The 26295-nt window shown below is 45.5% G+C and overlaps 2 protein-coding genes across 7 annotated transcripts in view; one reads left to right on the top strand and one right to left on the bottom strand.

The window, feature by feature from the left end:
- Positions 1-10579, bottom strand: part of LOC8044066 (FHF complex subunit HOOK interacting protein 1B) — a 33731-nt gene extending 23152 nt beyond the window's left edge. For 2 of the 5 annotated variants that reach the window (XM_029978971.4, XM_040218719.3), the window contains exons 1-4: positions 9795-10553; positions 6672-6924; positions 5493-5704; positions 2861-2947 (exon numbers count right to left, since the gene is read on the bottom strand). In XM_029978971.4, the coding sequence (XP_029834831.2) occupies positions 2861-2947; positions 5493-5704; positions 6672-6924; positions 9795-9922 (680 nt within the window). In that variant the 5' untranslated portion in view covers positions 9923-10553. Of the gene's footprint in view, positions 1-2860; positions 2948-5492; positions 5705-6671; positions 6925-9794 lie in introns of all 5 variants that reach the window. The other 3 variants (XM_029978972.4, XM_029978974.4, XM_029978973.4) reach the window with 3 other exon arrangements.
- Positions 10580-10651: 72 nt separating this feature from the next.
- The window catches only part of LOC8044064 (E3 ubiquitin-protein ligase SH3RF3), a 40470-nt gene continuing 24826 nt past the window's right edge, over positions 10652-26295 (top strand). Inside the window, exons 1-7 of one of the 2 annotated variants that reach the window (XM_029978975.3) lie at positions 10652-11096; positions 18982-19169; positions 22002-22312; positions 22857-23070; positions 24427-24522; positions 24604-24644; positions 24729-24820. In XM_029978975.3, the coding sequence (XP_029834835.2) occupies positions 19005-19169; positions 22002-22312; positions 22857-23070; positions 24427-24522; positions 24604-24644; positions 24729-24820 (919 nt within the window). In that variant the 5' untranslated portion in view covers positions 10652-11096; positions 18982-19004. The remainder of the gene's footprint in view (positions 11097-18981; positions 19170-22001; positions 22313-22856; positions 23071-24426; positions 24523-24603; positions 24645-24728; positions 24821-26295) is intronic. The other variant, XM_029978976.4, reaches the window with a different exon arrangement.

Here is a 26295-nt window from a genome sequence, read left to right as displayed (position 1 = left end):
TGTGCAAAGATGCTTATTCTGACTTCAAAACATCACCTGCATGCTCAAAATCTTTGAAAATAGGAAAACGCCAAAGAACAAGTGCCTGATAAAAGCTGCTCGGCATAGGAAATAATAAAAAGACACACCTTTCAAAGCCCACATACTTTATTCTTTATGTTTTGAATGTTTTTAACCGCTCGCAAAGATGCAAGGAGGGGTCATTTTTATATAGCGACAGGACGGGCATATTCGCAATTTATAAGCATCACCGGAATGCTGGCAGACCTTGACCGAAGTTTGTTATACAGTCATGTCTCGTTAATATGGACCCCGTTAATATGGATACCTCGCTGTATAAACACCATTTTTGGGGACAAACTGGGAAAATACATGTATTTTTGTCTTGTTAGTATGAACAACTCATATTATGGACAATTTGTTTGGAGCACAGAGGCGTCCATGTTAACAAGACATCACTGTATACGCAGATGACACTAACTTATTTTTTTCGGGTCATAAAGCTAACAATGTTATAGACATGGCAAATAATACTTTATCAAAGCTGTCTGAATGGGCTGTCAATAACATTTTGAAAGTTAATTTTACAGAAACAAAAGCTGTTTTCTTTCGCCCCAAAAGTAAACTAACACAAACCACAAAACGGCTGTTATACAATTAATGTGTTATTGATATTACAAAATATTTTAAAACTCTAGGAGTGATATTTTCGAAGCATATGACTTGGAACCATCAAGTAGATAATATTGCGTCAAAATTAGCTTAGACTGTTGGACTAGTACGTCATAGTTTAATGCTTCCAGTCAAGGTTAAACTATTCCTATATATAACTCCCTATTTTACTCACACCTCAGTTACTGCCATCTTTATGGGGCGTGCAATGGCTACAAACCTAGAATCATTGCATATACTCCAAAAGAAAATTGTATGCTGCATTTGTAGTGCTCGCCGTAATTCCCATATTTTGCCCTTATTTCAGCGATTTGCTATTATATCAGAATTTTCTATATCTATACTTATAGGCTGAGCCGCAGGTTTTTATCGGAACCGAGATTAAACATTAGGAATTTAACATCCCTGTCCTTATTAACCAGAGATGATCCTTCTCACATAACCTATCATACTGAATACTGGAAGGTGAATATATGCAGAACAAATAATGGATTCCAAATGCTCAAATACACACTGCCAAAAGCTCTAAATGACCATATTGCGAACAATGGTGATTTGTTTTGTACTACTTTTCGAGACCTGAGGTCTTAAATATGCCCATTGATGAATGTCCATATTTTCTGTTTGTGCAGTCTGGCCCACCTACAGACTGCACACTGTGGGTGGGCCAGGGGTTTGTCAAGCTGCCTGTAGGCAGCTTTTTTCCTTGGTCCCCCCCCATCTTGTGATGGAAATAAATGGATTATTATTATTTTTAATATTATAACACACACTACATTCCTTTCAATTGTTACGTTGCTTACAATCATCGCTCGTTTTTACATGCCTGCTATGGAACAGAGATTTGGGCCTGAAATGTAACGAAGTTTAACATCATGCACTGGTAAAGAAAAATGTTGTAACCAAAGCAATTACTCTTTTACAATGTTAATATAAAGGTACATACTATTCGGTACGACCCAAATAACAAAAGTGTTTCATGTTATTTTACGGCAAAGAGACAAAATACATGCACATTTTTCCATAGGAATGCACAGGAGCACTGCAAAAGCAGACTGGTTGCTGTCTGCTTCAATTTGCCTTCCAGAAGGGGCATAGGCACTAGCACAAGTTGAACCTCTAGCATACATTATAATAACTCTATGGGAATGATCACTTTCACGATTTCACTGTCCGAAAGCAGACCACAGACGGTGGCGTGTTTTTTGACATCAATGCATCCGGGGCTGGGCAATTCCTCGAACCCAGCTCGTTAGGTGTGCGCCCGACTCGGTTTCACCGTTGATCACTTCCGCAACTACATACTTTCAGCCATTAAGAGAGTGTGTATCGCTATGCTTGGCTTGACTTGACTTGGCCTGGCCGCTTGGCGGCGAAAGAAAATTGGCTCAGTGGGCTTGGTGGCCAGCTGAGTTGGATGCAATTTGAGACATGCAGAGCCGAAAATTGGAGGTGCACTCATTATGTGAGGGGAAAAAAAAGTCAAAATATTTATGCCCGCTGTGGGGGGTGCGTTCATTATGCGAGTAAATACGGTAGTTAGATTACTCTCAGCGTCAAGTAGTAACAATTACTTTACAATCGCATTACTGCACCGTCATGCCCGATGTACATGCAACTTTTTTTGCCCATCCTGACTGGACCCTTTCTGTCTGCAGAATGAAATAAATAAAAAATAAATGGCTGTCCATGATGATGATTAGGCAAAAAAGGCTTTCATATAATACTAGGTCAAAATAAAGACAGAAAGCAAACAAAACGCTCTCAACCTAGGAAAAAAGAGATGAAGAATGCAAAGGCTCAGCCATGTAAACCAGCCTTTCTTGTAACCACTTTAGCATAGGGCTGTGCTGCTGCTCCAGTCAAACCCGTGATAGTCACACTGGAAGCCGCTCAGACAGACGCAAAAACCACAAGGCTTGCAAAGCAGACAACACAGTCATTTCCCACCAGCGCCCGACATCACGGTGACCACAGCCAACTCCAAGCAAGCGCCAAAGTGTTTGTCCGATCAGCCACCGTCTCGTCCACGGCTATTTTCAGGCCTGGTTTGTACTCCATGTTTGCCCGGCGTTTGCTCGGCATGTCAGCAGCTTCACCCAGCAGCCCAGCCTGAGCATGACGTTCACGAGAAGCGACGTAGGACGCCAGCAACGAGGCCACAGTGCGTCAACGCGTGTAACCTTACCCCCCTGAAGGAGTTCCCCCTCCCATTGGAGAAGGCAAGTTCTCGAAACAGTCTGCGGCCGTGCAAAAGTGGAACCTCACTGTCGAACTGCAATGTCGGAGAGAGAAATCAAAGGCACCTGCTGAAACTGCCTGGCATTGCAGGACTACATGTGACAACCAAATCTGGCATTCCAGGACCTGGATCTGACAACCAAATCTCCAGGCGTGCCAAGACACTCTGGGTGATCTACGCGTCAATGGCCAATCACGGGTGTTTTTTCTCGGAGTTGATATTTTTCGAGGGTAATGTTCACAACTTGGCGAGCTTTGCTGAGATAAAAATGCAACCACATTCGCATTATTTTATTGCGCACGTTTCCTTTGATGTTTGCTGCAGACAGGTAGCTAAGGTAGTATGTCGACAGAAAAACATACAAGGCAGTACTTTGATCATACCTGACAAAATTGCCATACAGAGAATACATTTTTGGGTCGGTAAATATCACTGCAGTCGTATACTGCCACGCACATTGCTGAGCAAGCGCGTGGGTGGCCGAGTGATTACCGTGCTTGGCTTTTGTGCGGAAGCCCCGGGTTTGATTCCTGGGAGCGGTGCGTCTTTTGTTTATTTTTTCAATATAGCGTTCTCGTAAGTTCAAGAACCTTGTTGTCTGATCGAGGTATGAATGTTCTACGCGTCAAACTTGCTACACCGAATGTTCCAAAAACCCACGTGGGTACATAAAGGACTCCGCATGGCGAGCCGGAGTAAGTCTTGCCCAGCGCTTGATCCTGCTGTCACACCGCCATCGACCCCTCTGACGCGAGCATTTCTCTATTTTGTTTTGGGCCCAAGCTTGCCCCATTAAATGTCTAGTTTGCTTCAGTTTTTGTCGCCTCATCAATTTTGATTTGTGACAATATGTACTAGGACTTGTACTGTGACCTTAGACGCCAATCACGTCATTACTACTGTCTTATCACTTTATTCACTTGCGCCTCAAGTTTTCACCGAGTTACCTGCCCCAAAACTGAACTCTACAATAAAAATAGAATAGTCTCACACCACAGTTTACATACTAGTCGTTAGGCTCGATGCTCGGGCTTGCACAAAAATATTCCAAGTGGGCACGGAGACAGTTTAATCGTATAGATGGCGCGATGTTGGTTCTGTGAGGTTGCATCAAAGAGGCAACGAACATAGTTTAACAAGACTGCCTCTAATTAAAAGTGCCACGTGACTGGCCTCCTGCTCACAGGCAACCGCCATTATCACATCCATAAAATCGTTGCATTTGGAAAGCACGGCAGATTTTGAAGAAAGCAGATGACAATTCTAGACACTCACAATGTATTCCTCATTAAAAATAACTGCCCCTGAACAGCTTACAAGTTTAAATAAATAAGTACCCTGCAATCAACCAGTACCCGGTACGAAGACTGTCAGCATGGGCGTTCCTGCAAGAGTTGAACGCCGGCCTCGTGTTCAGAACGCCATAGTCACCGATAAGAACGTCAGGGACGTTCTTCAGTTGTCCCACTTTCGAGAATGCTTCAGCGTCTCCCGAGCGTGCACGCACAACCAAAGCATGGCGGAAGAGAGCAAGTGCGTGCTGGAGGCTGGGCGTTCGAAAAAGACACCGTGTCATTCTCAACCTGTCAGAGGGTGGCTGTAGACCATTCTATTAGGGTTGGAGGAGAGATGGAAATAAGTCTCCATGTTTGGCTGGTTTCTGCGGTACAGCGCGTCAAAACTGCCCTCACAATGATAATGGCCTGTGCCCTTTCCCTCTCCTGCCCCACCGAATTGGTTGAAATGCCCGCGGAGGACGGCCGATTTGTCGTCTGCCATCGGGATCGAATGTGTGCCCTTTTCCTCTTTTACCCCGACGATTTCGTTGAAACGCCCGAACGTATGTAGACAGCGCTGCAGTCAAACAAAATGGCAGCACCCAAACAGCCCTTAAAAAAAAGAAAAAAAAAGATTTTGAGCAGTTTGGTTGGGACACGCACGTCAAAAAACCAATTTTACGGAAAAAACTTGTAGAGCAGTATTGACGGTGCGAGATTTATTTTAGTTGGGTCTGAACTCTGCGCAAAATCCATAATGTCACGGAATGCTCATACACTTTTTCCACCTCAACGAGATGGTCATACACTCTCTCTCCACCTCAACGTGATGGCCAAGCCGATCCACCTGTCCTCCACGCGCCCGAAATGCCGAGGGAAAACAACTAAATCACGTCTCGCGCTGTCAATATTGCTCTAAAAAAATTGTTTGCGTGTCAAATTAATTTTTTGGCACATCTGCCTCAACCAACTTCTTTAAAAAAAAACAAAAAAAACATTTCTTTTCAGTGGCCCTTTAAGCATGGAACACACGAGCAGTGAAAGTGGGCGCTGTGTGGCGCTCGCTGCTCGCCGCTAGACGTACCAAAGGTGCGCTGCGCGGCTTTATCTGTATCGACCAGATCCGAGCAACGTACCGCCGTGCGGAAGCGACGTAGGGACGCCAGCACCAATTGCTATGGATACTGGGCCGCGCTGCCGCACAGCGTCCGTTTTCATCGACCATGTGTTCCCTGCTTTAGTGGCATTGTCTATAACTCGGAAGAGCGTAGAGCGGGAGCCCGGGGTTCGGGGAAACTCACCTGGCGGGGCCCTGGTCCGAGCTGGCGCTGAAGAAGACCTCGAGTAGTTGCGGATGCTGGGAGAGGCAGACGCACAGCGTGTTCAACAGCACGACGAGCCGCTTTTCCACTTCCAGCGGAGCACAGTCGGCACAGGAGGCGAGGAGGTGAAGGAGGGGGCGAAGGAATGGCTGCTGCAGCAGCAGCTCGTGATTCGAATGGCTGACGAGCACCTGAAAAGAAAACAAGGAGAGGGAAGCCCCAAAAGTCAAATCGGTTGTATTGTCACAGACAAAAACAGCAGATGAACTCGGAACTAAAAATAAATGTTTAATGAGGAGAACTTGTGCCTTCAACTAAAACCAAAAATACACCGCGCATTCTGCGCAGGCAAAGGAAGGGCGTTGCCGAAGAAGTGCGTTGCCGCTGCTTTTATACACGTGGTGGATGAATCTTCTGGACCAGAACACACTATGACAGCCGAGAATGGGCTGGAGCCTTCCATAAGATTAAAGATAGAGAAAAGGAACAACCAGGCATATCAGAATTCAAACCCCGTTTCTCCACGTGTCAACCGCGTGAGCTGCCAAATCCATCACGCACGCGCCATATATGCCGACCCTGTGGATGGTTTCACCCCGTTGCATTGCAGATACAAACTCCAGTGAAACTTCTGAACAGAAATCAATCATCAAGTTGGCATCCCTCATACCAATTGTTCTATAGTTCAAGCTGAACTTTTCTACAAGTATGTACCAAGGAGCTCAACTCTTAAACATTACCAAGTCCAATGCGTTTTATAAACCTTTGGACTACTCATCTCCCAGCCTTTATTGTGCCGATTGCCAATTGTAATCTTTTCAGGAAAGGGTTTGTTCACCCATTTTCTCTTATTCTTTTTTTTGTTGTTTGATTTTTTCGAGTGAGCTTATATGCCAACCCCTGTTTTCCTACCCTCCCCCTCAAATGCTACATGCCTCAAGGGTAAATGAATAAAAGGAAAGGGAGTGCAGCTCAGTTGGCAGGTCGCCTGACTGATAATCAAGAAGCCGTGGCCCCGCTGCCAGTCATTTATTTTTTGGTTTTGTTAACTTGCACATCAGAATCATACTCTAAAAAATCCCACTAAAATTTCAAAAAAATAAAGATGGGCTTGTGTATGGCTGGTGCAACTTGGGCCCCGCCTCTTCCGACCCTCACCTCGTAGATCCTGAGCTGCTCCAGCTTGAGGTTGTTGAGGAACTCGCCCGTGTAGAGGGACCACTGGAAGAGCCTGTCTAGGACTCCCTCCATGAGCATGTAGTCCAGGATGGGTCCGGCAGAGGAGGGGCACATGCCCCCCTGCGGTGGATTGGGCCCATCCCTCGCCTCCTCCACCAGGAAGTTCACCATCTGATCCAGGTGGTTCAGCACACCCGTGATGTCGTCCGACGTCGGCTTCAGGGCCGAACTACTGCGGGCAACATCGGGCCGACGCAAATACGTTTGGCGTCTTTTTTGTTTTATCTCGAGGCCCGCTTGCACAGTACCGTTTGCTTACTTCGCATTATATTTGTATTTATTTGGTCCGGCAAGCCCAGGCCGGCAGGGCGGAAGAGGAAACCTGCATTTCTGAATGACCAGTCCTCTCCGCCCGTCCCAGTTCAGGAATTGTAACCAAAAACCAAATGATAACAGTGCCTACAATCGAAAAATAACAGATATGCAAGACGTACAAAATGGAACATACTTAAGCAATAGTTTAAGATAAATATTCTATTAGTGTTGAAAACAGGACGAGTGAATAGTAAATAATAAACAACTCAACGGTAAAAAGAAATATGTTGACAAAAGGAGACTTTTACAAACAAATTATGTCTCAATAATATATATTTTTAGCGCTGTAGACACTACAACCGTCAACACACTTTTGTGTCTTTCTAGCACATGAAATAAGCATAATATGAGCGCAGCACTTATTATAAAACTGAAGCACTAGTAGTCGCATATCGCAGTCGACACTTTAACCCGATGGAGACAGTCAAGCAGCGCCAAAAGTGCATTGCCACGGAGCTCACTATCCTCGTCGGTATGCTGACATCGGCTAAACAGACAGACAAAAGTGCAGGACGTGACGCATTCACTGTGCGTGATTGGTCCAGTCGGTGATGACAAACGAGCAAAGATGATGAGTGCTACGACGGTGCACTTGTGACGCTGCTTGACTGGCTCCATCGGGCCAAGGCGTCAGCTGCGGTCAAACTTAAAGTGAAACGGAGTATGCGGCTTGTGTTCTTACGTAGAAAGTCACTAGACATCCATGCTTCGTACGAACCGTGTCGATCAATTCGAAGAGTAGCCATTTTCTTAAAACACCCAGGGCTAGACGGAGAAACTGGGAAACGGGGAAGAAACACGGCGTACAAATTTCTTCTACTTTCACAGTTTCTTTACCTAGTCTCGGATATTTCGAGGAATGGTAAACTTACACTAGCTCATCCGCGCCATCACTGTATTATCAAGGAGTAGCTTCGTGGGCAACACCTGAAGTGCCGATATCTCAATGACTCGTAACGCAAAGTAAAAAAGCGTACGCAAATGCTCCTGCATAAACGGGCTTCTCAAGAGCTTCATTGTAACCTGTATGGTTGCCGAAACGATGAGAATGGCAGGGTGCCTTGTTTTAATGCCCGGCCTCCAGCATACGCTTGTTGCCTGTCGTCGTGCTTTGGCCGTGCATGCACGCTCGAAACTACCACAACGCCGAAGTGGTAGTGAAAGTAAAAAGCTCTCCCTGGAGGCGGGACAACTAAATGACCTCCCTGCCGTTTTTATCCGTCAGTGATTACGGGTCCGTTTAAACTCGTCACGCCCCATTCGTGATAGGTGCCGGCATATAGTACAGGTTTTGCTCGATGGAACTGACTCTAGGCCCATTCAACTAGGAGCATGTCGCGAGCAAAGACTGTTCCCTGAACTGGTTGCCACGCCCCATACGAAGCACAGATGTCCCAGTAATTCTCGATGTAAGCAGATGTAAGCTTCCGTAACGCAAAGCAACGTAGCCAGATAGGCGAAGCGTGAACTGGCCTTTTCACATTAGAGGGTCTAGTGTATGAAACCTTTTATGTAAACAATGTACAAACCACCTTAAAACTTGCAGCCCTACTGCAATAAACCAGCACCGTGACAAGCGCCAAAAACATGTGTCGCAGTTTGAATGGAGCTAGCCCCATGTAAAGATCCCTCCACATAATATATCTTTAAGTGCAAGAAAATATTACATCCGGCGCTGAATTTTTTTTATAACCCTACGGCTTTGTCTGGAACAGGTTCCCTCCGTAAACGACAACAACAACCATGAAGACTGATCAACCAGCAGCCAGATTACGGGTCTTTTCCTCTATTTACCCTGCAAGGCATTTGCTCTCCAATCCTTGTATTCCCTGACCCCTCGAAGATATGCAGCCGACTGTTGGCCGTCGGCCTATCACAACCTAGATATGTCGCACTCCTGCCTCGCTGATATTGTGCTGTTGCCCATACCGCACATTCCGCCGGACAAAGACCCGGGAGAAATGTTGGCCTTGTGGCTTTCACGCACATGCATTTTGCATGTTCCAACTTGAGCCAGATCCTCAGAAGGGTGCTACTGCCCACTGCTTTTTCTTCTCTAATTTAGTGCATGCATTCTCGTTGCAGTCAATAGAACAGTTTTACAGCAAATTGTCATCCTTACCAAATGCAACCAAATGTTTCATTGCTCAAACAAAGTGTGCGTATCTTTGGTGTAGTTAATGCAACTGCTTTACATCACCAGAGGTGTGGCTAGTCATTGGCACAGAGCACGATGTGGCCATAAGCTGAGCAAAACCTCAGAAGTTCCGTACAAAAAGCTTAAAAATAACATTCTTTAATTGTGAATTCCGTTGGGCATACAAAACTAAAATAACCTCCCTCGGATTGTTAAACAAAACCACTGATTTAGTTATTGTAGGTGAGAGTTAAGAGTTAAATTATCACACCTGTCAATGTGCCTTATGTACTACATGCAGCTAGGTAGGCACATCGTTTTAGAAGCTCAATGAAAGCAATAAACCTATCGAGCCTCAGATAAGAAAAAGGGGAAGGTAAAGCAGAAAACGTAAATTATCAGTTACATTTGCTATTTTTTTTTCTCGCCACTTTCCTTGTATACAACAGAAGCCAACCAACTGAAAAGCGGCACAACAGTACGAACAATAGGTAAAGCTACACCTCGCCAAATTCTGGAACTCAAAGCGAGCGTCTACACCAAAGAAATTGAACCTGTGGCATTTGACAGCGAGCATTACATCGACTCACTTGGACTTGTCGATGACTTGCAGTGCCCGAAGCCAATGCATCCTGAAGGCTTCGAGTACGGTCTCTGGCTCCACATTACGCAGGATCGGCAGTCTGCTGCGCCGCAGGCTCGCCCTAAGCCAGCTCATTGCGACGTCGAGCCCTTCTTCGCAGGGCAAAGACGACCAAACGGTGCCCTTCAGCCGCACATCGCACGGCTTCACAACTGCGGCCGGGCTGCGGCGCCGACTCCGACGATCCTCCGCCCAACACCGTGCTTTCGGAGGATTCTATTCATGTTTTTCATTAGTAGTTTCCTCGAAGGTGGCGATCTCAGGCTAACAGCAACCGACCGTTCGGCCGGAGGTTTATCTTTGGCGATCTGCGCTACGGGCTGGGGAAGGCTGAAACCTTACACCACTTTCACCCTGTAGCCGCTGTCGCAGCCGTTCAAAGAGCCCGTGTATTACGTCGTCATTGCGTGTTGAATTAGAGCAATCCGTCAAATACAGGCGGAAGCGAGGAACCGCGAGCCAGATTGTGGAGGAGGCGAAACACCTGCGTGGTATGTAACCAACCACCTGATTAAAAATCACAGCGTTCACAACACGACACTCACCGTCACAATGGAACTGATTTCAGCACAGATCCATTTGGACTTTCGCACTTACTTCTTCCTCGCGTCGCGTACTACATAAGTCCGAGCGAAATACCTTCAGTAGATATTCTACAGCCCATATTTCGGTGACATCCAGTGCGGAAACAACAGTCGCCCAGCACCTCGGTGCGCCATATTGGATAAGGCCGGAAATCCGAGGGCTACCCTCGGCATCGATGCATCACATCCGCTTTGATAGAGAAAGTGTCGTAAAATCTTCATTCACTCGGTGGCAAAAAAAGAAATGTGCGATTGTGACATCTGCCTCCAACATGTGATCGAAACCACCGGCAGTCACGCCGTCTTTCCCAGAGAGGCAGAAATTCTACGCACAGTAATAAGCAGTAACCGTTGCTTTTGGGAGAGAAGGAGTGTTGCCGTGTGTGCGTGCGTGTGTGCGTGCGGCGTGCGGTCATGGTGTGGTGTGTGAGCCGTGTGAGTGGGCTCCTCGCAATGGTTCCACGGTTTCAGCTTGTTGCTGCGTTATTCCATCCTTTTAAACGCTTGTGAACCTCCTGGGAAGTAATGTAGCCGATGCTCCGAAACGCCCGATACAAAAAGAGCAACGATTTTTGTGCTTCCGACCCTGGTCCGTGCTCCAGACACGAACTGAAGAAGGATGGAGATACGGGCAGTGCTACGGATTTACATGCGTGCGTGTAAAGGTGAGCAACAACATTACGGGTCGCGAGCCTTCTTTTTTTTACGGAAAACGCCGCTGTCGTCTTTCGACGTTGCTTCTCGCCGTTCGCCTTCCGTCGCCGATTGTCTCCGATCAGCCACTTTTGTTGCTTGTATTGATCGCACCTGCGGGTCTAGCGATAGGCCTACCGTTTATTTGTAGTTGGAAGTCGCTGTCAAACATTCTTGTTTTGCTTTTATTTTTTTCTCTCTCTCTAGGTCATGTAACTTACACCCAGCACGGTTTAGATCGAAACAACGAAGCAAACCAACTACAGTTTCCGGGGCTTTAGCAACGGAGCGTCAAAACGGCGACGGTACTGCAACGACCTCGCGAAAGAATGCGGCCAATTATGCAAATTTGGGGCGGTACATCGGCCTTTACGACGAGAGACGCGATTTTAATTCGTTTCTGGCTTGACATTGAGTGACATAATCGTGCGTCCCCGTCCAAATTCCAATCTCAAGACCAGAAATTATCTGTGACGACTGTGGCTGACAAACCATCACTTCCATTCATTACAGAGCATAGTCAGCGCAGTGACGTGCGCTGACAGCAGCGAATTAGACCGTAAAGTTTCTCCGCATCCTTTGTGTCCGCGTGCGTCCGCCGATTAGTGTATCTGCTTCGTCTTGAAGTCTGGTCACGGCAAGAGCTACGAAAGGGAGTTTGCCTTTCGTAGGTGTAGTTTTGCTGGCGCGTCGAAATGACAGTAAATGGCACAAGCGCGATGCCGCAGTTTTGAAAAGTCGTAGCATTCGCTTGGTTGATCAGTAAAAGACTTAGGCTACGGTCGTACCCTAAACGTTTTAGTAACCATAATCGTCTTAATGCAGGTTATGGTAGCATGTATGCACCACTTGATGCTACAGCTGACCTCATGTCACTCCTCCCAGGTGACCTCTTGTTCCTTTGATTCACCTCTGAGAATGGTCAGCCCAGTTGACTCGCGATTGGTCCCAGCTGACCTCTCAGCTAGTCTCCATTGATTCCCAGTTGGAACCAAGTGAATCCCTACTGGTCCCCATTGATTTCCAGTAGTAACTAGTTGAACCCTATTGGTCCCTTTTGATTTCCAGTTGGGACCAGTTTGTTCCAGATGAGAGCAGTTGAAGGACAGTGCAACAACTTGTGTACCCTCAGTAAATACTGATGGAAATTAATCCTTGATATTGATTTCCTATAAAAACATGCATAAGTCCTTCCCACACAATGGCAGTCCCCCAAAAAATATTGAGAAAAATTAGAGCGAAGCACAGGGCATGTGCTGCATTTTCAACGTTTTTAGGGTTCGGCTATTCTTGTCATTGCAGCAACTGGACACGAGCCACTACCCATATACTCTTTGGCGCATTGATTGATGCAAACTCAAATTGAGTGCTCACTCCGTGCTCATGTCCTACTTATAAGCGGAATTTGAATAGCATCACCGTAAGTAATCCCTGTGGCTATGTCAATGCTGCGATCAGGGATGGGCAGTATTTCAAATATAAGTATTTGAATTTTAAATACTTTGTGTATTTTGCATTTGTATTTAATTACAAATTGGATAATGCATTTGACGTCTGTATTTAAATACTAAAATGTGGGTATTTCAAATACAATGTAATTAAATACAATTTTGTGGGCGAAAGTACATCCCTCAAATTTATTGTCACTGTCAAGAGCAGGAAGAAAACTATGTTCTGTACCGAATGCAGTGTCTCTCAATCAAGCACAAGCGTTTAGTGACTTTGTGATTAACGGTGCTAGTCCAGGGCAAGAATAGTGACGAAATCGACGTTCACAGGCAGACTGGCTAAATAAGTGCCTGTGACAACTTGTGATGCTTTCCAGCCTGATTTCCATCCATATTTTTGCCCGGAACATTCTAAATGTGCGGGTTGTCCAGATTTTCGTAACAGGTGCGAGTTGCAACAATAAAATATTCTCTAGCTAGTGCTGCGCGTCTTGGTCGTCTCGGTTCTTTGCTGGTCTATACCAATATGTAATCGAAAAAAAAGCTGCTTGAAGCTCTGTACTTTTTTCACCTATTACGTCCAAGTTGATTACATTTTTTTTTGTGATTATATTTCTATTACGTTACTAGAGCCATGGCACACTAACTCTCGAGTGTGCGAGGCAAAATTAAAATGAGATACCCAGAAACCCGTTGCAGGTGCCCTAAGTCGCTGACGCAAATTTTGAGGAATGTATTTGGAAAAGTATTTAGAGGAGACCAAATACATTTGGTTGTATTTGTATCTTGTATTTAAATGCTTTTTTTCGAAATGTAATTAGATTTGTAATTAAATACCTTTTTGACGAAGTATTTTGTAATTGTATTTTGATACATATTTGCCTGTATTTTGCCCATCCCTGGCTGCGATCCTTGTGAGTATAGCCCCAAAGCAGACGTCTAGGGTGCGCAGCAGTCGGGCGATAGTCAGCGCCTCTACCGGCAAAGAAGCTGAACAATAGGCAGTCTTCTGCTTCTTCCGCCCCCTTCCTCGTTGTTAACTTCCAAATGCGGTGCTGGCCTGTTTGACTGCATACGCCCCCCATCTATTGAGAACGTAGTGACCAGGGTGTAAGACAGGTGGGGAAATGGCCCATAGAAGCCTACCGCAGCGCCGTGACCGGATTGTGTACTCGTCTGCTTGTGGGTACCCCCGATTTGCGACAGATGGCGCTCAGCGAGAGGAAAAAAATTGGAATCAGATTTGCATGGAACTCTATGGGAGAGTACGCAAAATAAACCGAGAGCACGACAGTCCTCCATTGAAAATCCACGAGAAATCATCTCCGTCAGTTTAGCCGGCCGCCACCGGTCGCCCACCCGGAGTGAGAGTTTGCGGTGCTCAACATAGATGGCGCCACAGAAGAAGAGAAAACCGAGGGGGACACAATCCGATCGCTCATTTGGCTCTCATTTCCCCACCTGTCTATCTTACACCCTGGTAGTGACTGACCTGTCTTAAGTAGAACTGAGCTATGCTTTTGGTATTGTGGACATAATGCTCCTGGCATATCCTGGATAATCAATTGAATGCACTCTGACGCAGAAGGCGCTCACGCAAAAAGGTATCAGGTTGACTTCCATCTTGGTGTGTTAGTCATTGTGATTAGCATTCACTAGATCATGTCTGCCCTTAGTTTATTTTTTCTCGGCAACTCGGAAATGTGTTTGAGGTAAGATAATTTTATTTGTGTTATTTTTTTATTGTTGGTGAACATTTGCAAGAAGCTTGTTTTATTTTTAGTTTATCTTCTATCTGACTAATTTATTTGCATGACCAACCTTTTTTAGATTGTTTACGATTCGGAAGGCTTAAGTCACCTTGATATATGGCTTGGTGGTTTCAAATATGTAATTGCTGATTTGTTTTGATAGAAGTAGAAGTTAGAGTATTATTATTGACTGCCAAGTTGGCGCATCGCAGCGTGACCACAAAATGAAAGACATTATTACGAGAAAAATAAGATGTTGAGAAACCTGTTGCCCGCAGACCAGAAGTTAGCGGTGTATTAAAAAGCATGTTATTAATGTTTCAAGATATACGCATATGTATTATTTTTAGCAGAAGTGTTTAGATGTATGGTGGTACTTGAACTATGTATTTTACGCACCACTTAGATAAGTATGCATATTACAATCTCACAATGTCTTGGCTTCAAATAAGGCTATGTAAGGCAGTGTTGCGGAATGGGCACCCCCATTCCATTCCAATTCCATTCCGGGGAATTAGAGTTTTCGATAATTCAATTCCTTTCAATTCCTAGGAATGGAGACACTGAGCCCATTCCCACTCCTGGAATGGCTGAATCGTTCCATTCCATTCCTTTAATTCCTAAACGTAAAAATTGGCACTTGACAGCTACATTTTGTTGCCGGCATAAGCACCATAAAGCTGACATTATAAAATGCAGAAACAATTGCAAAAAAAGAAAAAAAAAGCTAGATTCCTCAAAAAAGCACTGATTTTTACTAAGCGGACCGCTGGTGGAAGAAAGTGTTTATTTACAATGTACTGCAAACATCGAGAAAGCCCCTTGATATGTCAATGCTTGTTTAAGACATCGGTCTTGCGACCACGTCGCTCGCAACAAACAACAAAACTTAAAACCACTCATTTCCTTTTCTTTTTTTAACTTTTTTTGCATTTGACTTTTAAGACATACGCGGCCAGCGTGTTTGTTTGATAAGACCATAAAAATATCCAGTTCGTGCGTGGCACAGGAATAAGCTATATTACTGTATTCTTCAAATACAGCAACACGGCTAGTACACTGCTGGAAGCGACTCCATGCACAGCGGCAGAACACATCCTCTGACAAAATGAAACCTCTGCGGCGCAGCACGAGGGACCGTATAGACCATGTCACGAAACCTGTTTTAAAACGCATAAGTTCACGCTTGCTTTACGAATCTCGATATTTCTTATCATATTCAATTGAATTTTTGGCTGGTTCGCCTGCCCTTTTCCACCCTTCGCATACTCATTCTCGTGTTTCGTCTTCAGACGGCGAATAAAGTTCGATAATAAACGCCGACTGCATTGTGTATAGTTTCGTTGCACAACTTTCAGCGTGCAGCTTGTTTATTTTCTTCGCGACTAATGTAGAAAAATGTCTTCTACGATGCCATGACTCAAATGTGTATTTATCTTGTCTTCTCGTCCGAATTGTGATGTTCCTCTTCGCACTGATCGAGTGGCGGGTTCAGGCAGCAGACGGTACCAACCGATTCATTCTTCTACCTCGGTGTCGGTTGTTCGCGTAGTGGCGACGGGTAGGGAAGTCAGCGTTGACAAAGCTCTTCACATCAAGATACAATTAACGGAGTAATACCGCACCGTTCGAATTGACATTCCCCGTGTTTCCTCAACAACACCGTCCAACTGACTTCTCACCGCCTCAAATAGGGTCCAGGACAAGGAGCACGAATGCAGACCGGACAGCCGAGACGCGCGGAAGCCAAAACCTCAGTGGCAGCTAGCACCCAGCTCTCCTTCTCAGTTGCCCTCACAGCAACGGTCGCACCTCGCCTGGCGCGGGACGGTCTTTCTGCAGGTCTAGTCAGTTCGGTCACACCAAGAGCGGCGACGATAGTCTACTTCACCTTACGATGGACCTCAACAGACAGCACGAGAGCCATCGAAACCAATCCAGGGCTTTCTGAGTGCTGCGTCACCCTGCAGTCCCGCTTACGGTACTGGATTGCCTAGGGTGAGTCGTAGCGTCCGCAGCAGTCCATCGCAAGGTGAAACAAAGTATGCAGAGACTAAAGTCAAGGGAAACAAGCGAGAATCCGTTAGCTTGCTTGTAACCTCAACCGACTAAAACATAAAACACAGAAAACAAGCATCGGAACAAAGACCAAGTAATGGGCGGACATACAATACAAATTGAGTACAAAAAAAAAAAAAAAAAAAATCAAGCCTCGGAGCAAAGCGCAAGAGGAGAAGAGGGTAGTGAATCTAGCTTTGGTTTTAATGCCAAAGCAAACCCACATTTCGCACTTCAAGGGAGTGCGCACGAATGAACGTGGAAGGCAGCAGGGTTGGCTGCCTGCTAAACAACGCGCCTCGAACTCTGTGTGTGTGTTTTCTTTTTTTTATTAATTACTCCTGTGTCATGCGGCAAGTGAGTTATTTAATTTCGCTGTTAACACATATTTTCCTCAGCTGATTCTTTTATCTGGCACGTACCTGGAATGGGAGTCACCGATGTTTCTTTTATCGTATTCTGGGGCTTGCTTTAGATTGAGTGTGTTTTCCTGTGGGCTTGCGTTATTTCTTGTTTTTTGGTACATATGCACGTGTGTATTTCTACCCTCACAACTATGTACCCCCCTCCCTGCAATAATACCTTCGGGCGCTGCGGGGTAACCCGAAAAAAATAAATAAATAAACTATAAGAAAACAATACTTGATCATCTTTCGACGGGGCCCAAGTCAACGATTTATCAGAGCTCTGCGAGTTATGAGTCGCTTCCGCTCCCAGATCTCAGTCTGTGCGTGCGCGTGCATTCTACAGACCGTCGCAACAAAAAAAGCATGACAAGAAGGACGATGAGGAGTTGTGCATGGCGGTTTCTTTCTTTGCCGCTCCCTTTTCTTTTGCTTGGTGCGTGGTTTCTTGTTTCGCTCTCGTGTAACGCCGTCGAAGCCCGACGCCTGCGCTTCCGTGAAAGGCGCCACGTTACCCCCCTTTCCCCCTTTGCTCTTTGCTTTGACGCTTGTTTTTCTGTATTGCATTTTGTTGGCGTATAAGTCTGTTAGGGCTCCTCGCGGGCTAGCAGTTTCCCGCTCATTTTATTTCTGAGCAACTGACTCACTGACTGGCTCGGTTTAGCTGACCGTAAACATTAAAAAAAAAAGAAGAACCGTGCCCATTCCATTCCCATTCCATTCCGGGCAAAAGGCACCTAATTCCATTCCCATTCCATTCCCTTCAACGTTGCCGCCATTCCATTCCCATTCCATTCCGGGGTCGTGAAAATGCGGAATGATTCCGGAATCATTCCAACTCCGGAGTGGCAACTCCGCAGCACTGATGTAAGGCACCTCGAATTGTTTAACAAATTAATAGTCAACATTGGTCAAACAACAAATAGCAACTCGGCAAATTTCTGAATAAAACCGTGGAACTCTGCGCCAAATAACAATATTGAACGCCAGAAAGACAGCTGAGTCAGTACGCTATTTGGCCGTCTCAAATAAATGAAAGGAAAAGATGTACCCAGCACCTTACTCATTTCTTCTGCCGGCTGCACGCCAGAACCTTATGGTGTGCGGTTGGGGCTTTAGCTCTCTCATTAAAAAAACACAGCCACAAATTCAGTTTTGATGGTTTTTACTGATTGCTACAACAAAACAAATTAATTGCCAAACACACTATCAATTAAGTGATCGCTAGAGCTCAGGAAATAGATCAAATAGGCAAAAGAATGCAGCATTTTAACTTCAAACATCATTGTTACCACGTGCCCCACATGTACGAAAAGCAGAGAACTCGCACTTGTTGTCTTCGCTGTTTTACATGTTAGGATGACATACAATATAGTTTTATGTGCAGACTATAAAAAAAAAAAAGAAAAAAAGGTGGTTGTATGTCTGTGTGGTTGTGCACTATGCCAATGAAAGTACAGCATCTTCAACGGCACAAATGACGAACTGGACTTCCCATCGTGGTTGAAGTTGCACACCAGATGGCGCGACCTGTAACGGCAAACTCCATTGCACGGTTTTCATGTCATTGAGTTTTGCGAAGGAGACTGAAAGAAGACATCCACTTTTATCCTTGAAATTATGGTGCGGGAAAGAAAATTCTTGGTTAGTGAGGTTACATTCTTGGGTACCACTCTTGCCAGTAAGCTCGTGTAAAGTGAGAAACACTCCAACCCACCGTAATATCCTGAGAAATAGCACAGCTACAATCGAAAGCAAATCGGGAGGAAATAAAAAGTAAACTAACTCTTGCGATAAAAAAAAGAGAAAAAATAAAAGCTAGTGTTAGATATTGTGACCTGCGAAACTTGCGATCAAAGGGAGGGGCAATGAACCAAAGACGACTGTCCTTTTCAGTCAACAATGTTCGCTGATCTGCCTCCGTGGCTAAGTAACACCATTTCTGCCGAAGTCACCGTTAGACAAGGCCCTACAATGACTAGAAGTGGGCCGTCTTTCGGCATTATTGAGAAAATAGAAAATCCCGCCAGAAACAGGGGCAGGTTATCTTTCGGGGGTGGTGCGCACCTCAGGATATTAGGGTAATATCGTTGAACAGCCCCTTTAAGATTTCAGCTGGTCTCAGGCAGAAGTTTTCACTCGGGGTTGCTCGTTGCAGCGTGTCTAAACACGCACCCTGCATCCTTTTTTTTGCAGGGCCGATGTGCTGAAGCGCCGGCATGGACGAGGCGTTCTTGACGGACCTGCTCGAGTGCTCGGTCTGCCTGGAGCAGCTGGACAGCACGAGCAAGGTGCTGCCCTGCCAGCACACCTTCTGCAAGAGATGCCTCGACGAGATCGTCCACTCCCACAAGGAACTGCGCTGTCCCGAATGCAGGATCCTGGTGAGTTGAGCGCGGATGTTTAAAAACGCATCCCGCAGTCAGACTGTTCGCATAATGTCGAGACATGTATGACATCTGCGGTCACGCATGCTTGAAGCATGTCTCCTTCGAACATGTCTGCATGCAGTTTTTGTACGACCAATGTAGCAGGACTGTCGCACAAGGATGAAGCATGCCTCAGACACTTTCTACAGACAATCTTTTGTATGATGCAATCCCGCTCAACCTTAGGAGATGTGCAAGGATAAAAAAAAGAAATTGGCATTTGCAATTGGGTAGCATCCTTCATTCTGTTCCAAAGCGTTAAAAAAAAATAAAGTTATACTTTGTTTTAGCTGCAAAGATAAGCTGCACGTCGCTGAGTGCTCAGTATCCGCCCAAATGTGGAGTTAAAGACCAGATGCCAAAGTATCCGAGTAAGAACTTGGGAAGCAATTTAGCGTAAAAGCTCAGATTTAGCTCTTTTTATTTGCTATCGGATCAATATTGTATCATAAAGAAGGGGAGTGGTGCATGCATTAGAACAAGCTACTTCCAAAATCTTGCAAATAAATCATAAATAAAAAAATATATATTTATATTGTTTTTTTAATTTTTCACTTCTAGGTTTTTAGGAGGACATAATACTAAGAAATGTAACATTTTGTTTGTCCTATTAAAGCTTGAATCTTGTCATACGTGTGCCTTGAATGTCAGGATTACAGATTGGTTCTAAAGATACACCCACCTAAAGATTGTTACTATAATACTTTTATTATATGCTTTGTACATTAAGTATTTGTTCAGTGCTCGTTATAGGTAGTCTAAACTGCATTAAGAAATGATCCTGACCAACAGGGCACTTATGTTATAATGCACGCAAGTGTACATTTGAGGATATTCAACCTTTAATATGGGTAATAGAAATATTATATTACACTTCTGTAAATATTTACAGATACACCATTATACTTTAAACCATTAGCTGTACATTAAAGGTCTCACAAATAGAAATGATTTTTTTTATAGAAAATTTTTTGCACACAAGACTTTCAGAATGATTGTTTCTTAAGTTTGCTTATAACCTCACTAGAAAGAGCTTATTTCTAGCCTTGAATATTTTGCTCACAGGGACATGGCCTTTCCCTCTCTCTTGAGATGTACATGACTTGGCGAGAGGGGGCAAGTGGGGGCCATCGTACATATCTGTACCTAGTATATGGTCAGCTACATTTTTGCCGCGCCCCCCTGCCTATATTACTGCCGCAACCCCCCCTCCCCCCTTCCCCCTTTTCTTTTTATCCTACTTGGCCTCGCTGAAGGGTTCTTTTTCGGGATTCTATAATAGCCAAAAAAATAGAATGATTAGATTGGATGGGGCTATGGTGACTGAACCCTTTGTATCGGGCAATTACAATCTAAGAACTGAATCTAGCCCACAAAACAAAACAAGGAAGATATCAGAAATCACCTTAAGCACTATTGCCGTGACATTCGTCTTTACAGTTTTTACCCACCAGTCCTCTGGTCTATATTTTGTGAGTTTACTGCCTCGAGGGCACAGGCAGTATCACAATGTCCATCAGTCATCTGTGCAGTTGGCGCATTGCCACAGCGCATCATTGTGGCAAATGTTACTAGATCAAAATCAGTCGACAAGCTCCGCAGGATGCCTGGCGCCTTTTTGTGGTGCATCCGCTCGGTAGCGCTTGCTACGCCATCGGCCCGCCCTATAGTTAGAACCGGTAGAATATTGGGCGCAAATTAGAGCACTGCATGGGCCGGAATTCCTAGGCCCAGCCCTACCCGGCTTGGTAGAGACACGGCCCGGCCCAACACAATTTTTTATTTCTTGGCCTGGTTCGACCCGGCCCGGTAGAGATACGGTCCGGACCCAACTCATGGCCGATAAAATTTTATTGGGCACAGGCGTCTATTTTTTATTGGATGGTTGGTAACACGACAGGACATAGGTCGATTATATTCGCCATTTTGAACCCGGAAAGATTCTAAAAGAAAAGAAGAGACTCACAATCTCGCTAGTGCATCTTCAAAAGGCTGCATAAACAAAAAAGTTATCTAGGGTATGTTGGCTTATCTTTGGTGGCATAGTAAGGCCCCCGCAGAAAGTACAAAGTTGAAGTCACATTTTTTCTTCTTTTCTTAGTTTGAAAAGCAAAGGAAAAAGACAAACATGTGCCCTGCAAACGGGAGTGCCCTCACTTTCTTGCCCGCACTCTTCCACTATGCTGGTGGAGTCGATATGTCTTTTTTTATCCGCTTGAAGGCTTTCTAACTGCAAGAGTCCTTTTTGTTATTAATTTAACGACACTATGGTGACTTTTTACTTTGCTTTTTTTGTTTTGAATGAACCTAAAAGATTAATGAGCAAACTTTATATATATCGACAATTTAGAATTTATGACACAAGACTGACTGCCCAAGCACGGCCCGGGCCGGTGTGGCCCGACAACTTTTTTGTTCGAGCCCGAGCCCACCCCGGGCCCGAGAAAATATGTGCTACCAAGCCCGGCTCGCGGGCCGGGCCGGGTTGGGCTGGGACTTTGGGGCTGGCCTGGGCTTGTGCAGTGCTCTAGCGCACATTGCCTCGTTGGAAAGTGATTCTATCGCGATTTCTATAGTGAAATTTTCACGAAAGTTTGCTCAAAAAGGGCGTCGTTCGAAAACTGTCTTTTTCTGTCGCTCGTGGGAGTGGTGCTGCCGGCATTGCTAGAATTGCCATTCGCCCATTTCTTGCTTGCATGCGGGCGTCGACGCTCTTCCGTGGAGCTCGTCGACCAATAGATCCAAGAAGTCTTGGCCGAGTGACCAACCCAGAGTCGCCCAACGCAGGTGGAGGCTCGAGTGGAGGACCTACCCCTCAACATCCTGCTCGTTCGTCTGCTCGAGGGCATCAAGAACAACCCGCGGCTGGGCAGCAGGTGTCCCCCTGGGAATGTGTCCATGCTGGGGAGCACCCTGATTGGCCGAGAAGCCAGGCCCTCCCCCCAGGCCCCGCCCCCTTCCTCCAACCAGCCCTCTTCGGCAGGACCCGTCAGCCGGGGAGGGGAGGTCACCCTGGGAGTGCGCACGCTCGTCAAGCAACTGGTTCCTCAGATGCCCTGCGCCAAGGCGCTCTACGCATACGACGCCAAGGACCCAGGGTCGGTGCTTTTCTTGCCATTCTTCCAGACTGTAGTTACATGGTGCAGACTGTCTACAGGTCTGGACTATATGAGGATTTGTTTTTCTTCAAGATGGTTCAATATGACAGGGTGTGATGGAGTTTGTCAAGGTCAGATTGTGGTAGTGGTGAATTCTCTATGACACAAGCTTCTTTGCACCCTAACAGAGCATGTATCTTTTTAGGGTGCACTGCGCATTAAGCATTTTATGTGCAGAATGTGCACCAAGTGCGAACTATAAAAAAAAAAAACATCTTTTTTCCTGCCAAAATTTTTCTCTGCGGATTATACACCGTGTGCGGACTGTAGTTCGGAAATTACGGTAGCTTAATATGGGAACCTTCTGCGGACCTATCTTGCTCGTGTTTGTCTGGCCGCCTGATGTCACAGTGTTGTGCGACGTCAATTGCTCCGCTAAATTTAGCGTGGAAATCATTGTGGTGTCACGGACATTGTGGTTGTATGTACCATATATATGTACCATATGTGCCCTAAAGCATTAGCTTCCCTGGACCCGTCGCAGGGACCTGAGCTTCCGCAAGGGGGACCTGATAGTGCTGCACAAGCGAGTGGACCAGCACTGGCTCCACGGGGAGCTCCAGGGCAAGCAGGGCTTCGTGCCGGCCAGCTACGTGCAGGTGGTGGTGCCACTGCCCTCCCACCTGCCGCAGTGCAAGGCACTGTACGACTTCCGCATGGCGGACTCCGACGAGAAGGACTGCCTCGCCTTCCTCAAGGTCTCTCTCGACTGGAGTCGCTGAATGTCTCCGGGGTTCCTCGTTTCCTGGTGTCCGTCGGGGAAGGGAGCGAAGTTTACCGGTTCAGGCATGCAGTAACTAGAGACTGTTTTTGTGCAGAGCTGTTGAAAACTGGGCCGGTTGGCACTGATTCATAAACAGAATGCATGACAAACGGGGACAAAAGACAGCAGCCGTCTGTTGTGCATGTTTATTTATTTTATACACGGGGCACAAGCATTACAGAGGAGGAAGTGGGTACACATATATTGAAACATTATTTAACATATCGGAGAACATAGTAAGTATCGGATAGATAATGAGACCATCTAAGGTGCTTTTAAAAACAATGTGTCCTGTGGTGTAGACCTGTGGTTCTCAAATGGGGGTCCGCGAAGGTATTCTAGGGTTCCGCGACGTCCTGCCTCATCAATCAAGCCCAAGCAATAGAAGTTTTATTCCATATAGATTGAGACGAAACGTTCCAATGTTTGGTTGAGTTGTCTCGTGTGTATGTCAGTAAGAAAAGTCCACTTCACACTAGCCCTTAGTTATATACATTTATTGAATCATTATCATAATTAACCTATCCCTTTTCCTCGCCACGGACGGGGCACCACCTCCGCCGATTTACAAAAGGTCCGCGAAACATCAATGGTCGAGAACCACTGGTGAAGACTTTGAGAGCAGGAAGGTCTTCCTTTCTTGTCTTCTTTTTATCCTTGTTTTTGTATGCTTTATTATTTTTTTCATTATGACTGATTTTGTGGTCATGTGATATTGCACTATATTTATTAATTAAAACTTTTTATGTGTTTTTTTTTTTTTTGTACTGCTGAGCAATGTGCAGCTGTGGTGGTGCCTCGTCTAGTAATGATTTTTTGTACTGCTGAGCAATGTGCAGCTGTGATGGGGCCTCGTCTTGTAAAATCTGTATGCCTTTTGTACCCCCACCTGTGGCTCAAGGAGTCCAAATACAGTCATCATCGTCAATATTATCATCATCAAATAGCTGCACCCAGTTCTGACGTGTTTCGCCGTATCATCTCGCACCTTACCTAAGTAAGCTAACCAGGCTGCTCCAAGTTTGGTGCTTAGGCATACGGCTAGGAAAGGGGTTTCTTAGCAGCCTTCCGAGGTAGTTGGTGTGAAAGTTCTCGAGATAAAAAAGTTAGAGGCTCCCTGGCCCTCAGCCATCTTGGGTCCTGCAAATTCAGCAATCTAGACTCTCGATAAAGCTGCCCAGTCTGACAAAGGCTTACCGTGGTGCAGGCACCACGTTACCTAGATTGGCAACCCGCCCGGGGCTTTCAGGTTGCGACAGTGCAGGGCTGATCCGACACTCCCTCCTTTCAGGGCGACGTCATCACCGTAATCCGAAGGGTGGACGAAAACTGGGCAGAAGGAAAGCTGGGCGAGCGCATCGGCATCTTCCCCATCTCCTTCGTCGAAGTGAGGACGCATCTCTCTTCGTTGAAAACTGTCCGTTTTTTCTCGGGGCAATTGTGCTGACTTGTCTCGCATTCCTTCCAGATGAATGTGGCTGGGAAGGCACTGATGAAGCTCTCAAACAAGTGAGTGTCGAGTCATGGGAGTGGTCATTGTGTGGGCGTTGGTGTCGCACGGGCGGCTTTCCAACGCCCCTTTCTCGTCCGCAGCGTTCAAGTCGGTCCTTCGAGAATTGCGCCCCCCACGCCAAACTCGGAGGCTCCCAACCAGCCGGTGATCTCGGCCAGCGGCGCACCTTCGGGTAAGCGAGGCCGCTTTCCTTTACGGCCATAATTCTTGGGGGTATCTTAGAAGGCTGGATGAATTTTTAATGCAGAATGTGTTTTAGGAGTCGTTTTCTATGAGAAAATTGTCATGAACGAACGTTGTGAACTAGCGTCATGAAAGACCGACACGTACGAGCGACATTCTTTGAGCGTTGCACGACGTTAAAAGTCCGTCATTTTCTTTCGTAGTTTCCCAATTGGCCTGAATAAACACAGCATCACTGAAAGACTAACCCAAATATTGAGCCAAAATAAAAAAAAAATGTTTACAGTTATTGAATTTACATTTTTGGTCCTCACAGCGTTTTTCGAGGTGAAAGTCTCTTTTGGCAGCAATAAAAAAGTGACGTCTGGGGAAGGCAGGGGTTCACTTTTTGGCCTGTAGACTTTGTTCCCAACCAATTACAAGCAGTTTCATGGTGTCAAATGGATGCTTTGGAGGCTCGCTCCAGCAACCGAGCAGCAGCAGGAATGCTCGGCCTAGTCAAAGTTTAGGCTGCCTGCTCGACCTGCCAGCCTGCCTTCCACTGACGTTAGACACTGAAAAGCGTGATATATTTGAATGTTGGTTTTGGCATCATTTTCACTTGCCAGTTTCGCAATAACTATTTTGAATTTTGCTATACTAAATAGTGTACCGTGAAAAGGGAAGGCTGGTGATTCCGAAAATATAGTTAGTTGGGGTAACTAAAAAAATTGCCAAAGAGACCGGCGTAAAATTGACATAAGACACCCCAGTGGGGCTCAGACCTATGTCGGTGCGGTGATAGTACGAGCTGTGTAGCGCAGCTGCTCTGGATGAGTAAACGATTTCATTTCCAGGAAAAAGTGCTGGCAAGGGCAGCACAATTTGAAGGAAAGTAATACTGTGATGTCTCGTTAATATGAACATCTCCGTTCCCACAAAAAATCATCCATTGTGTGAGTTGCCCATAGTAATGAGAAAAAGAGTGATGTGTTTTCCCAGTTTCTCCGCAAAAATGGTGTCTGTATAGCAGGGTATTCATATTAACGAGACATGACTGTAACATAAAATAATAAATAAATAAAATGTGAATAACATAATAAAATTAATAAAAAAAGAAATAGATGATAGAAAGAATGAGAAATCTAGCAAAACAATGCACGGAGCATGGCTAGTGCGGAACATAGTCTACACTTGCTGGTCTTTGTCAGCATCATCAAGCCTGTAAAAGCTTTTGTTGTTACTGGAAGAATTCGTCTTTGCTTAAATTAATATTATTCAAAGTCACCAGCAGCGTTTAAAGAGACACTAACAAAATAATTATGCTCGCCGAGGTTAAAAAAAAAAAAGAAGAAATTTCACAATATTAACTTTGAAGCAGGGTGTCGAACCGGAACCGAACTGAACCGAAAACCGGAACCGAACCGGTATTTTTTCCGGAACTGAACCCGAACCCGAACCGTTACATTTTTATCGCGATGAACC

This window comes from Ixodes scapularis, unplaced genomic scaffold, assembly GCF_016920785.2.
Source record: "Ixodes scapularis isolate PalLabHiFi unplaced genomic scaffold, ASM1692078v2 PGA_scaffold13__105_contigs__length_92229423, whole genome shotgun sequence".
NCBI classification, from domain to species: Eukaryota; Metazoa; Arthropoda; class Arachnida; order Ixodida; family Ixodidae; genus Ixodes; species Ixodes scapularis.
The sequence above is the reverse complement of the archived record's forward strand: the minus strand, read 5'-3'. Positions and strand labels throughout refer to the sequence as shown.